The 14,765-nt window shown below is 35.3% G+C and overlaps 1 protein-coding gene across 1 annotated transcript; it reads left to right on the top strand.

The window, feature by feature from the left end:
* Positions 1-3,690: 3,690 nt before the first annotated feature.
* LOC139149355 (ly6/PLAUR domain-containing protein 1-like) lies at positions 3,691-10,958 on the top strand. Its single transcript, XM_070721076.1, has 3 exons — positions 3,691-3,826; positions 5,149-5,265; positions 8,984-10,958. The coding sequence occupies exons 1-3, from the start codon at positions 3,769-3,771 to the stop codon at positions 9,214-9,216; spliced, it is 408 nt and encodes a 135-aa protein (XP_070577177.1). The 5' UTR covers positions 3,691-3,768; the 3' UTR covers positions 9,217-10,958.
* Positions 10,959-14,765: the final 3,807 nt, after the last annotated feature.

The raw sequence follows: 14,765 nt of genomic DNA, 5'->3' as shown, positions 1-14,765 counted from the left end.
AGCTTGACCAATCAAAATGCGACGGGCAGGTAGTAGCATCAATTTCACCAACAGTGTCTGTCTGTCTGTCTTGGTTGTCAGCGGTACAAATAAACAAGATTTCAAAGTGTATTAGGGGATTTCAGTCGTGATCACTACAGGGGAAACCTGCCCTTTACCACCTCTTAATTAAGGGCATAACCCTGCTGAGGATACCTGCCATAACCAAAATGAAATTTCACGCTGCAGATTGTCTATTGAGAAAGATGAGATCCCTTAATGTGAAAAAGAGCAAGGTCCCCTCCAGAAACAAAAAAGGTTACTTTACTAGTTTCCCTACCACTGGTAAAAATTGTCTCTTTTGAATCTCAGACAGCTTGTTCTTTACCCTATCCCCAAAATAAAATTCCCACTGATGAATTTTCTGTGCATTTTTGGTTAAATCACTTTTCTTGATAAAATACAATATAACAATTTGTTACAGACGGTGAAATTCAAAGCAATATCTTTGTGTAAGAATGTGTTGAATATTGGCAGTTCATTATTTCACATTAATATCATGACTATTATGATCACAAAATTAAATTCATTTGATATGAGTACCTAGCACAGAAATTTGCAAATAAGATATTATTACACTGGTGTTACAATTTCATGCCATCAGTTTGTGCCTTGCTGATACAGTAAACAACCAAACTTTGTGCAAAGAGAATCAAACAAATGTACCAACATCTAATATGTTCACAATATTGTTGCATTTTGTGATTCTGAGCAGTAACACTTGCCATGGTATTGTAAGCACAAACATCAAGAACATCGCTGATAACCGCAGGCAAACAGTGGCTTCTTGATATGAAAAGCAAAATTAAAATTTTATTCTGGCACAGATGAAAGTGGCCATAATAAGATTTAAAGAAAAAGTATGATTTGTTTTTATTATTTGAGATCCTTTTTGAAACGTTTACTACAGTTCATTGCTAAATAGTATTTCAAGGGATGATTGCTAAATACTATGATTTCAAGGGATAAAGTTGTAAAGTAATCATTCATTTTTCAAGTGAGAAGTGATTTGTGTTTTTACTGATGGCATAGAATAAAATGTATTCAAATATTGGTCAGCATTCTGCTCTCACCTGCTTGATTGAATTCAAACATATTCTTGTGACACACAGTTTATACTTTGTACCAGAAACCTCATCAGCGTCGAGTTTACAAGTAGTAGATACATTTAGGAACTGACAACTCATGTTAATCTATCTTCATCATAAAGCTGCATTCACAAAAACCAGTGGGAGAGATTCAAAAATATCGGGGGTAGTAGAGAGGTGGGGGGCTTGAAAATTTTGCTCTATATATAAGGGGGACCTGAAAATTTTTTTGGTTTCCTTTTACTTGTTTACTTGTTTCTGATTCCAAGGTTTGTCAGGTAATTCAATAAAAAATTAATAACAATTTATTGTCATCCAATTGTTCTTTTAAACAAAATCTATAACAATTTGTCACATTTCATGACTGAAATCTCAAATAAATCTAAACATGTATGATTTTCCATAAAAAAAACCAAACATGTGGGCCTAGTAATGATGCAGATAACAATTTGTCACATTTCATGACTGAAATCTCAAATAAGTCTAAACATGAATGATTTTCCATAAAAAACCCCAAACATGTGGGCCTAGTAATGATGCAGAAGCTGAAACTCTTAATAATTTTTTTCAATATTTCTATGCAATATATCAAATACAGTTTCTTGCTGTCTCCCTACAGCATGCTGGGATGATAATTGAATTAGAGTCCAGACTGAAAGTCATTTAATTTTCAATGATACAAATACATGGTACACTTACACAGGCTATGTTGGCAAGCTGAATACTGGACAGTTCAACATGCTGCAGGGAGTAGAACAAGAACACAGTTGTATAAACGTGAATAAAAACATTGTCAAAATTATCAAAGTTAATACAGCTAACCCCTACGAGCAGTGTCACTATCAGGTACTGCCATGCTACTGCAGTGTCACTGTCACTGCATACCGGCAGTGACAGAGATAGCTATGGCTCTGATGTAGTTCAAGAAAAGTTTTGGTCAAATAATGTTCATGACAGTGAAATGTACACAATATCAGGCCAGAGAGCAACACATGATATGGAAGACCAGAAGACTTGAAAGTATCAAGAATTTTTGAATTCTGGCAAATGATAATAATCAAATATTTAACTTAGATGGGGTCACAGTGCTTGATTTTCTAAATCTTCACATTCTCATCGTAAAATAACACAAAAGTGAAACTTTGAACAGTAAAGACTCCAATTTAATTGAAAAAATATGTGACTAAATGGAATTATTTATTTTTTACCAAATATGCCATTATTACACCAAAAATTTCGAAGATTAAAACGTTCATTTTATGGAATATTTTAACTCTCCAGTATTGTCAATTTTGAGCAGCATCTATGTCATATATGTCTTGTACTTTTAAAAAAATATTTCTTGGGAGGTCACTGTCATCAGTTTTTCAGAATTTGGCAAAATGTAGCCAGGATTTCACAATTTGCATACTCTCATGGTCATTCACTTTGTGTGCTTGTCGACAGGTGCCATTGACCTGGCCAGAGTGGGATTAACTCAAATCAACTTAGACTGATACATGCAAAAAGTCCACCGATGAGTTTAAAAATGAATCACTTTAAGAACTTGCCTTAAAGGAATCTGGCTCTACAAACTGCTAATAACAGGTAGTGTTGAATATCTGCGAGCAAAACTGCCCAATACATTTTCAGTTTTTCTTTGTGTGCATCCCTAATAAAATATGTGGAAATATGATAATTGGGGAGGGGGAACTTGAAAAATTTTGATGATATAGACAGGGGGGACTTGAAATTTTTTTTAGGGTATTGAGGGGGATCTGAAAAAAAAAGATTTCAATTGCGATACACACCCAACTAGGGCTCCCCTCACTGTTATTTTTGAACACAGCCTAAGAAGTGCCAATATTAAGAATTCAGCCATCTATATCTACAGTAATTGGTTTCATGTTGCTGGCCATGCAAAACAAATGTGCCACGAATTATATACAGTGCCACTTACTTACATAGGTGACATGCCTCCATTTCAACATTTGGCTATATGAAAGTTTCCGATTGTGGAGTAGGCTGTAAGGCCAAGTCAAAGCATCTCGCTTTTACTGTCTACTGGTCAAAGAGATACTTCTTGTAAGCCATTCTGAACCCTTATAAACTTGGTGTTCCACAACTTTCTTGCAAAATCTTTTCCTTTTACTTCAAAGCAATAATTAAAGTCGCCAAATTTTTCCATTATTGTTTGATTACAATTAGCACCAAAATTCTTAATAGGGTACCCTACTTATTGGCTGCAGTTCACAAGCAATGAGTGTATTTTGCCTAATAATTGTTCATATAGTACATAATCATTATATCAAATAAAAAAAAACATGTTGTCTTCTAGCAACCTGACCTCAGTACCCTGAACTGGCCTACCCAAGGCATTTTTTGTTCGCATTTTCAAAAATTTTGAGTAAATCCTGAGCAAACAAACAGAAAGATAAAAAAGCCCTCAGACCTACCTACCTACCCTAAATTTTTTATTTGGCCTGAGGTTAAAACAATGCCCCTTTTGGAGGGCAGTTGCTTTGAAGTCAATAAAACACCCAAATGGCAAACATTTACCAGATGTTCTTTTGTCTGCTGTTCTATTGCGCATGCGTGGTGACCTTCGTACCTGAATAATTAGCATGCCTTCTCGAGTCCGAACTTCCAGACCAAAAATGCCATGGTGGACATGGCGAAGGTAGTGATTTTGCTGGCGGTCTCCATAAGTTTGACATCAGGTAAGCCGATGTTTGATACTGAAGATCCTACCAATATCTATAAATGCGCCAATGACGACGATGATAGCAGCAAGGGGGAAAATCAGCTGGTTTTCTTTTCTCTATCGGTAGCGTCATTGGCAACGGCCATATTTCTGAAGTCTCGACGGATATGATTTGAGTGTGCGATTCGAAACTCGTATTAAAAACAAAAAGATACATCCATTAAGCTCCATTGTTTACAAAGGAATAAATTGGATCATAACGTTGAAAAACATGGAAACAACAACATACATGTACTGATCATAAATAAATCTTTCAATCATGCTTTTCGTCTACGCATGCTGTTTACAGACTTCTTCGATTCATATGTGTTTATATTTGTCATGAGTTATCAGGATTCATTGTCGTGCGTGTTTTAGCTCGAGAAACACAAGAGTTCATTCTGGGATACTTTATCGAGCATCCTAAAGTGCCAATGCTCGCTATGTATGTGTCCATGGGTGTGTATGTAAAGCTCCCTCAACGTTCATTTCTAAAAGTTCCGTGGCGTATAAGGGTGGGTACAAAAAGAATACATAACATTCTTCTTATAGTACTAGCGCACAGTAAAATTGTTTTGGTATAAATTAAATTAAAATTGTCCGTCTATCAGATCACAGTGTAGTGACTCAATAATCAGTAACCACACCCAATTGTGATGGACCAAAGAAAAGCGATAATCTTGAAACTTCAGAGGAAGTACACAAATATGAATGGAACAAGAAATGTATGATGGAGGTTTAATTTCTTCATCCTGAAATACTTTTGTAGGATATCAGTGCAAAGTTTGTCTATATTTTGTCTGTAAAGAGTCATACTTGAAACTATTAATTATTATCGGGACTGCAAAATGACTGCCAGGGCCACATATAAAATTTTCTTAATCTTTTGAGCAAAAGATGTTGTGTATTTCTAATCAGTTCACAGAGGAAAATACACTTTTGCTTACTATTTGTTGTAGGCCAGGATTTCCAAGGGCGTCAATGCTAGATTATAAGCAGTGTTTTGCAATTTTATGCAAAGGGGTGGCCAACACACAGAAAAGTTGAAACACTGAAAGCCATGGCCAGCCTCTATGATGCAGCCTGGCCTGCTAGGAGACAACTCTTGAGCAAAAGTGAGTTTACTTTAATGAACAGATCAGCAATACCTTCACATATCTACATCTTTGCTTGAAAGAGTAAGAAAGACTCTATATATGACATTAGTATGACCGCTTTAAACAACAAGCAAAATTAAAAGTGTAGCTACAGTGGACTTTTTATTCCCAATTTGTAAAAGACATTCAAATATTCTGACAGCTCTACAGTGCTTCACATGTGAGTATGAGAACAACAATCAAAATTGCCAGGGTACCAATGCTATCAAGACATGCTCACAAACCCAAGATAGATGTTTGACACAGACGATATGGTCATGTGAGTATTGAATTTTTCAGATTGTCTGTGGAATAAAGCGACTATATTGCCAGCAACAGATATTCATGATAAATGTCACTGATGACATGTGATGGGAAGGAAAGTGCAGTGTACAAGATTACATAGAATATACTGAAAATCTTTGTTAAGTTACTTAGTAAACAAATCATCATGAGGATTGTATGTTTTACAATATTACAATTGTAAGGGGAAACAGTAATTGGAAGTTAGCAAAGCGTGCTTTTTATGGACTCTGAATGACTTTGCTGCTGAACTTGAAGGATGTTTCTACCCCCCTCATCCTTTAAAAATCAACTGATTTTGATTTCATTCAAGATTGTTCATCAAAGATTTTCAGACAAACGTTTCAAAAACAGCAAACTTTGTTATGTACTTTACAAAATTGAACAAATCTGTGAGTTGTATTGTGGAGAGATTGGATCATTTACTGACAGGATATAGTGATGATGATGGTGCTAAGCAGCTTTCTAAGTTTCATCCAACATAAATTTTATTCAGCAATATTACTTAGACCTGCAAAATTGATTAAAGTTATGAAATTATCTACCTATAGTTAGCCTGAAGTCACCTGTAGTCTGCAAAGAGAATTGCACACCTTGGCATATATTTTTGGAGAGATAGTGTGTCATTTGCTCACGTGTTGACACACGTGAGCATATGTCGCAGCGATGTCTGTCTGTCTGTCTGTCCGTCTGTCTGTCTATCTGTGTGTCTGTCTGTGACTCAATATCTCAAAAACGGCTCATAAGATCAGAATAAAATCTGGTACATAGATTCAGTTTGCAAATGGCAAGAACTGATTAGTTTTTGGTGGGTGTGGCTTGCTTACTTTTTGCTCATTTGCATAATTAATGATTTTAGAAAAAACTGATATATTGACAACGACTGCACATAATTTGATGAGATTCGCTACAAATGCTGATCACACCAAGATATATCAGCTTTGATAGATATTAAGGGGTGACGTGAAAGATAATTACTAATTTGCATGTTTAATGAAATTTCCTAATTAGGAGTATATATCTGAATTTGCGCAATCAAAATTGAGGAAACTTGGTATGCATATTGAAGATACTATGATTTAACATTATTAAAAGTCATTAAGCATTTTTACTTCATCCAAATCCTAATTTGCATATTTAATGACCTTTTGAAATTAAGGATATATATTTGAAGTTACAAGACCAAAATTTATGAAACTTGCTATGTACATTAAAGATACTATGATACAACATTATTGAAAGTCATTAAGCATTGTTACTTCATCCAGCTCCTAATTTGTATATTTAATGAATTTTTGAAATTAGGGATATATATTTTAATTTTAACCAAAATTGATGAAACTTACTATGTAAATTAAAGATACTATTATGTAGGCTAACATTATTGAAAGGCATTAAGCAATTTTGCTTCAGCCAATTCCTAATTTGTGTATTTAATGAACTTTCCTAATTAGGGATATAAAATTGGATTTATTTGATCAAAGCTGGCATAACATGCTATGTACATTGATGATTATACCAGGTTATACCAATATTGGAAGCCATTTCGCACTTCAGTTTTCATGTCAGCTAATTTATAGTTTGCATATCTAATGAGCTTTCAAAGTTTGGAATTTATAGTTTGAAGGACTTGACCAAAGGCAATTACACTTGCTATGTAAAGTGGTGATACAATGACAGCAGTCAAAGAAATTAATTACTTTTATTTCAGCTAATTGTATATTTGAACAAGTCATCGTTGATGACACAGTCCCCGCTTGTCCATTTTGTTATAATCTTTGGTGTCTAGGTAGCTGTGGTCTAGGTCGCTGTGGAATGACATTGATGCAACGGGTGCATCAGGCCTGTGACTTGCATAATAAAGTAATCTGAGGAACGTTCAATAAATGACTCATCTCTGCCAGTAATGACCACTGAAGGAACTTTTGATTACATCACACATAACGATGCCCTCACTGCCTCTAGTGTCATGACGGCACATACTATACACATGGTTTGGTGGAATTTTCGAAATGCTTTGGGATTGGGTATGTTGTTGTAATCAGCCATCAGCCATTTCGGATCATATAATGAAACAATTTAATGTGCACAAGAATGCAGCCATAGTATTTTATCTTCGTATCACGTTTGAACAAAATCAGTCCATAGAGGGACAGTGACCTATGTTTATGTTTCAAAGACATAAAAAAATCACACCAAAATTGAAATCAAATGGCTGTCTCTTGACCATATGGATCATAGCACAAAATTAGTAGACATGCATATGTATGCCATAGTACTTTATCTTTGTACCAAGTCTCAACAACATTGGTTAAGGAATATTTGCATATGATTAAGCCTCAAAGACATGAAAAAATCCAAAAAAGACCATCGGGCAGAGATATTGGAAAAAAATTTACAATCTGGCAGCCATATTGGAACATGTCACGAAGTAAATTGACATGTATGCCATAGTGCTTGATCTTTGTGCCAAGTTTGGACAAAATGGGTGTAATGACCTTTGAATTATGCTTCAAAGACATGCAAAATTCCAACAAAATGGCAGTTCTGCAGCCATATTGGATCCTATCGCAAGGTTAATTGATACATGCATATGCATGCCATAGTACGTGCTTTGCCTTTGTGCCAAGTTTGAACAAAATCGGTTCAAGGATGTTTGAGTTACGGTTCAAAGACATGAAAAAATCGCAAAAAAATGGCCACCTGTCAGCCATATTGGATCATTTCACAAAATAAATTGGTGTTCATATGAAGGGCATACTGTTTTGCTTTTGTGCCAAATTTGAACAGAATCGGTTCAAGAATGTCTGAGTTATGGTCCATAGACATGAAAAATCGCAACAAAATGGCCGCCTCACGCCCATATTGGATCGTATCGCAATATAATTTGACATGCATGTAGGCCATAGTGTTATGCCTTTGTGCCAAGTTTGAACAGAATCAGTTCGAGGATGTTTGAGTTATGGTTCAAAGACACGAAAAATCGCAAACAAAATGGCCGCCTCGCGGCCATATTGGATCGTATCGCAAACTAATTTGACATGCACATGTAGGCCATAGTGTTATGCCTTTGTGCCAAGTTTGAACAGAATCTGTTCAAGGATGTCTGAGTTATGGTCCAAAGACATGAAAAATCGCAACAAAATGGCCGCCTCGCGCCCATATTGGATTATATCGCAAAATTATTTGACATGGATATGAAAGCCATAGTGTTATGCCTTTGTGCCAAGTTTGAACATAATCTGCTCAAGGATGTCTGAGTTATGGTCCAAAGACATGAAAAATCGCAACAAAATGGCTGCCTCGCGGCCAAATTCGATCGTATCACAAAATAAATCAACGTGCATCTGTAGGTCATAGTGCTATGCCTTTGTGCCAAGTTTGAACGAAATTGGTTCGGCAGTGTCTGAGAAACTGTTGATGACGGACGGACGGACGGACGGACGGACGGACGGACGCACAGACGGGACCCAATCTATAAGTCCCCGCCGAACTTCGTCCGCGGGGACTAATAATTAGTGACCAATAGAGTTAATCTGTGTTGAATATTGTCCATTATGTTGATCATAATACTTTCAATGAAGTTGCAAACATGTGGCAAAGGTTCAAATTTACACATAACTGCAATATATAATGAAACACGTGAGCATTTACAGTTCATATCTGGTTTTTTTTTTGTCTCTTATTGACTTCAGCTACAAGAGACAAGCTGCGAATAGACAAGTCATGTGCATCACAAGCTGGTTGCCAGGACGCCACTGAACAATTGGCCAAGTCCTATTGGTGCGACTCAAGCAAAGGTGCCTGGGGATGCGTTGAATGTTGCAACACTGACCTCTGTAATCTTAGCAGGACATCAACTCAGCACGGTGTTTCTCTCACAACCATTGTCTTCACAGTACTCTTTACTGTTTTATGTCTGCACTAATTTATGTATAATATGATTATTTAATTGCGCTTTCATTTTCAGAATTTTCATTTTTTTAATTAGTTAAACAAGAACAAATCAATATTAACCAAACTGGACAAAGAAGTGCCATTACAGCAAATTTTGCACTTTTACTTCACCCTTTGAATAACTTTGACTTTTTTATCTTTAAACTGATGTCACAGTTAGAACAATTTATTTGCTCATTTTGTTTTCATTTGCCCTGTAAGTTAAAAAGCAATCATTATGACATTATCCAATTAGCTATTGCTAAGCCTATGTTGTTGCCAGTAATTTCAAATGTTAAGATGTTTCATCCATTTTACCAGTTCTTGTAGGTTTCCGCTGATACCCATAGCAACTATCAGCCGAACAGTCATCACATTGAACTCTTTCACCCAATTTCTCTGAATAGAGTTCCAACTTCCTCACAGAAAACAATTGGATTGTACAATAGTTTTGTGATAAAAAGATTACAGATAGTATTGTTTGTTAAAAATAATAGCTGTTTTTCTAAAAAAAATGTCCAATGGTGTGCAGAACACGGTTCTAATAATAAAGCAATTGTTTCAATTTTGACATAAAATAACCAGATGCCCATCTTTAAGCCAGCACAACATTTTTCCAAACCAATGAAAGTATCAGCAATCAATAACTTCCGGTGTAAATTAACCAACATTTCAGGAGTACATGCATGTTGCATTGTATAGAGTTGTTAGTCAGAATGGTTAAATACAGTTACAGCATTTAAGATAGTAAATGTGATTCAGTTATTTTGTAGCGTATTTTATAACATAGGACAAGAAGTGTCTGCAGGATGTCAGTTGCCTTTTACAAATTAATGATTGTAATCACAAATTAATGATTGTAATCACCATTGAAATAAATCATACTGTGGTAGTAAAAGGGTTACTCAATGTTGGGAGTGTCATCCAGCCAAGATTATTTAACAACTGGCTGTAGAATACACAGCTAAGCTATTACATTATTTGATATGCTATCCGACTGTAAACCTCAAACAATATACAATATGGGACACTTTCTTGCTTGTACTTCAGACAGCATTTACAGTAAACATGCATCTTTGTCATAACGTACAGTAGTAGCAGCTAGCTCTCAATATCTTGAAAAGCATATTTACCATGTTGACTTTACAGATAACAATACATGGTTTGATCACAGAATGATAGTTACATATTTGTAAAGCTTAAAGTTTACAGCGTTACATTTTTATCCTAAGATTTGATGTAAAGACTGTAATATTCCAAACTTACATTTACAAAATGTGGTTACACCTGATAATCCTGCATCTGTAAGAGCTTCTCAGTATGTAACAGTGTAATTGGCCTGTTCTCACTTTAACCATGTAACTGCTTTATCCGTTTTTTGTTCTGTCTCTATGCAAAAAGTTGATTTCTTGTTAGTTGATTGAGTAGTTATTTATTTTGACATTTAAATGTATGGAGACTTAATTGTAAATACCAAAGATGTATATTTTTATGTAAATAGGCTAAATAATGTCCATCTTCCAATTTTTACGCTATACTTTTTGTGTTCCGGCTAGTGTAGAGTTATGTGAATTTACCTGAAAATCAGTATTATAGATGTAACTTTACTTGATTTCTTTTCTGAATGACCTTCATGGCACCACATTATTAAATATGAACTTTTGTACCGCAGAGTGAATTATTCCATTGTACTCCGATATTTCATGAGAAAAAAGTAAATTGCAACAAAAAACACCTTTTTTCGTCATGTCTGGATCTATTACTTACGCATACTGCACCTGAACTTGCTTTATTCAAATGTAAGACAAGTATTATGCCATGCACATGATTCAATATGAACTGATCTTGTATGACTGCTAGGCAATCGTTTTGTAGGTCACGTGCTCACACACGTGAGCTAATGTTGCAGCGATATCTGTGTCTCTCCGTGTCTGTCTGTATGTCTGTTGGCAGATTAGAGTCAAATCTGATACATAGATTTTGTTTGGGAATAGGAAGAACAATTAGTGTTTGGTGGGTATGGCTTGCGTATTTTATGCTTATTTGCATAATTAATGATTTTAGAAAAATGTGTATACATTGAGAACGGCTTTGATGAGACTTGCTACAAAAGTTCATCACACCAAATATATCAGCTATGAAAGATATTAAAGGGTGACATGAAAGTTAATTGCTAATTTGCATAGTTTATGAACTTTCATAATTAGGGATATATATCTGGATTGACCTTACCAGAGTTGATTAGACTTGCCATGTATATCGAAGTACTATGGTAAAACATTTTGGAAGTTATTTAGCATTTAAATTCAGCTAATTACTAATTTGCATGTTTAACAAACTTTCCTTTATTAGGAATATATATCTGGATTGCTTGATCAAAGTTTACGAAACTTTTCCATGTTCATTGAAGATACTACGATACAACATTACTGAAACTCATTTGGCATTTTTACTTCAGTCAATTCCTAATTTGCCCATGAAACAGACTTTCCTAATTAGGGATATATCTCTGGGTTGACTTGATCAAATTTGATGAAACTTGCTATGGAGTAATGTTAACATTATAAGTCCCCACGGACACCGTCCGGGGGACTTATAGGTTTGGTCATGTCCGTGCGTCCATCCGTGTGTGCGCATCTGTCCGTCCGTTCACACAGATATCTCAGAGATGCCTGGAGCAATTTCATTCAAACTTAGTACAAGGATCACTCCTTATAATGTCATACATATGCACGTTGATTTTTTTGTGATCCGATCTAATATGGCCGTGTGACGGACATTTTATTAAAAAAGTGGGGACTATGACTTGACAATGACTTTTTGAAAAAGCTCTATTTCTAGAGTGACTGCACTAAATTTGATGAAACTTTGTAAAGATGTTTTCACACAAAGCTCTGATAGCACACAGTATTGCATCAATTAATTGCTTATTTGCATATTTGATGAATTTTTGTAATTAGAGTTGTAAGTCTGGAAATACTGCAGCAAATTGGATGAAACTTGCTTCAGATCTTTAGCATACAGTTTCATATCAGTGCACAAAGACACTTAGCAGTGTCATCGGAATTAATTGCTAATTTGTATATTTAATGAACTTTTCTAATTAGTGAGCTATCTCCAGAACCACTGCATCAAATTTGATGAAAACATGGTACAGATGTTGATCGCTCAGTACTGTAAGCAGTATCATGTCAATTAATTGCTTATTTGCATATTTGATGAACTTTCATAATAAGTGTCATATGTCTAGAAATGCTGCATCAAATTTGATGAAACTTGACACACATGTTGATCTTATGTGGTGTAATGGTGTGCATAGATATGTAGTAGTATCCTGTCAATTAATTGCCAATTTGCATATTTAATGAATTCTCTTAATAAGGCTGATATGTCAAGAAATGGTTCATCAAATTTCATGTAACTTGGTACAGATGTTGAACTCACATTGCTTTAATATTTGAATGAAGACATTTATCAGTGTCATTCAAATTAATTGTGAATTTGCATATTTATTGAACTTTCCTAATTAGTTGGCTATGTCCAGAAATATTGTATCAAATTTGGTGAAACTTGGTATAGATGTTGATCTTTCAGTACTGTAATACTGTGCAAAGACATTAAGAAGTACCATGTCAATTGATAATTTGCATATCTGATGAACTTTTATAATTAGTGTGATATGTCTAGAAATGCTGTATAAAATTTGATGAAACGTGGTACAGATGTTGATCTTCCAGTAGTGTTATGGCATGCAAAGATTCGTAGTAGTATCATGTCAGTTAACTGCCGTTTGCATATTTAATGAATTTTCGTAATTTGGCTGATATGGCGAGAAACTGTTGATCAAATTTCATGAAACTTGGTACACATGTTGAGCTCACATTGCTTTAACATTAAATAAAGACACTATGCAGTGTCATGTTAATTAATTTTTAATTTGAATTGAATTGAATTTGAATTTTTAATCTGAATGGTGTAGTGAATTGGCCCATGCGACTTCTGACCACACTTGATACACTTGACACTACCCATTGAAAAAACAGTTGGCAATCAAAGCAAAGTGTTTGGAAAGATTCGCTCATGTTCCATTATACGTTGTTTCTTTTTACCACAAAACGGAATAGTTTCAATATACATGATTATGCTACAGGTATATAACACCCTCAAAGGACCAATCTCGTTACCCACTGGCTCTCCACTCGATACGAACATGTTCACTCTTTCAGTTTTTGCTTGTGATAGACTTTTGGATCGTGTCCGTCACTGAGTATTCATGCTTTCCTTGTATTTTTGTATGACGTCAACCAGAGTCATCTTACTTTTTCATAAAAGTAACAGGCCTTCGGTATAATGAGTATTTTTGCCCAGTAACTGTAGCCACAATGACTTTGTCGTCATGTTCTACAAGTTAACAACAATGACATAGTCACAGTTTGTAATTGGGATTTTGTCAACGAAATAACTAAAGTGATCAAGCACTTTGCAGGATTTTGCCTTTTTTTACCTCCTTTGTGAAGTTTTGCCAATAACATTTTTATTTGAACAAACTCACTTGGCCATCCTTAGGTGGACCTGTACACCAAATAGAAGATTGTAGATGCTGCAGTTTGGGAGTTTTTGTTGTGGACGGATGTAAATACATATAAACATGATACAGACAGACATATAGACACCACTATATTTGCACTATATCATTATGTATGCAAATTTGTAATTAACTGAAATGATACCTCAAAGTGTTATTGCATTCTATTACAGCACTGTGAGATCAACATCCGTACCAAGTTCATCAAATTTGCTCAGTATTTCTGTACATGTCACTGTTATTACGAAAGTTTATTAAAATATGCAAGTTAGTAAGACTGACATGATTCTACTAAATGTCTTTGCACACATACAGCACTTGAAGATCAACATCTCTGCCATTTATGTCATCAAATTTAATGCACTATTTCTGGACATATAACACTAATTAGGAAAGTTCATTAAATTAGAAATTAATTGACATGATAATTATAAAGGTCTTTGTACACTGTTGAAGCAATGAGCACTCAACACTTGTAGCAAGTTTCAAGAAATTTGATGCAGTATTCTGGACATTTACCACACTGATGAGCGAACTGATAACACCTTATGGCCCTGTGGCAAACCCCGTGTTGGGATGGGTCTACGTGTGCACCTATGCGATGCATTCTTCAAATGTCAAACATTACGACATCGACAGTGTCCATCCTGAATGTAAAAACTGAACAATCTATCATGATCGAGGGCTTTAAAGAGTGATATATATTATTACAAATAAACTACATGTAGGCCTACTGGTTCATAATTCAATTGAAACATATCTAGCATTTTTACGCCGCCATACCCGTAGCCTACACTCGTTCTAGGTACTAGTAATTCAGCACATTCCTCCACCACAGGGACAGGGAGCAAATTGTGCTTACAGGTTTTTACAGCAAATTATTTTTCTCCTTGGAGGCCGTCAATTCCCCCTTCCCTCTCCACCCCCCATAAATCAAATCGTTCTCCCCTTATGTT

The sequence above is a fragment of the Ptychodera flava genome, chromosome 14 (assembly GCF_041260155.1).
Source record: "Ptychodera flava strain L36383 chromosome 14, AS_Pfla_20210202, whole genome shotgun sequence".
In the NCBI taxonomy this organism is placed as follows: Eukaryota; Metazoa; Hemichordata; class Enteropneusta; family Ptychoderidae; genus Ptychodera; species Ptychodera flava.
The sequence above is the reverse complement of the archived record's forward strand: the minus strand, read 5'-3'. Positions and strand labels throughout refer to the sequence as shown.

What these genes read in the sequence shown, in the direction of transcription:
- LOC139149355 (XM_070721076.1), top strand. Translation starts at nt 3,769, where the DNA reads ATGGTGGACATGGCGAAGGTAGTGATTTTGCTGGCGGTCTCCATAAGT. An exon ending in CTCCATAAGTTTGACATCAG is followed by an intron (nt 3,827 to 5,148) that starts GTAAGCCGATGT and finishes ATATTCTGACAG; the next exon opens with CTCTACAGTGCTTCACATGT. An exon ending in GACACAGACGATATGGTCAT is followed by an intron (nt 5,266 to 8,983) that starts GTGAGTATTGAA and finishes TATTGACTTCAG; the next exon opens with CTACAAGAGACAAGCTGCGA.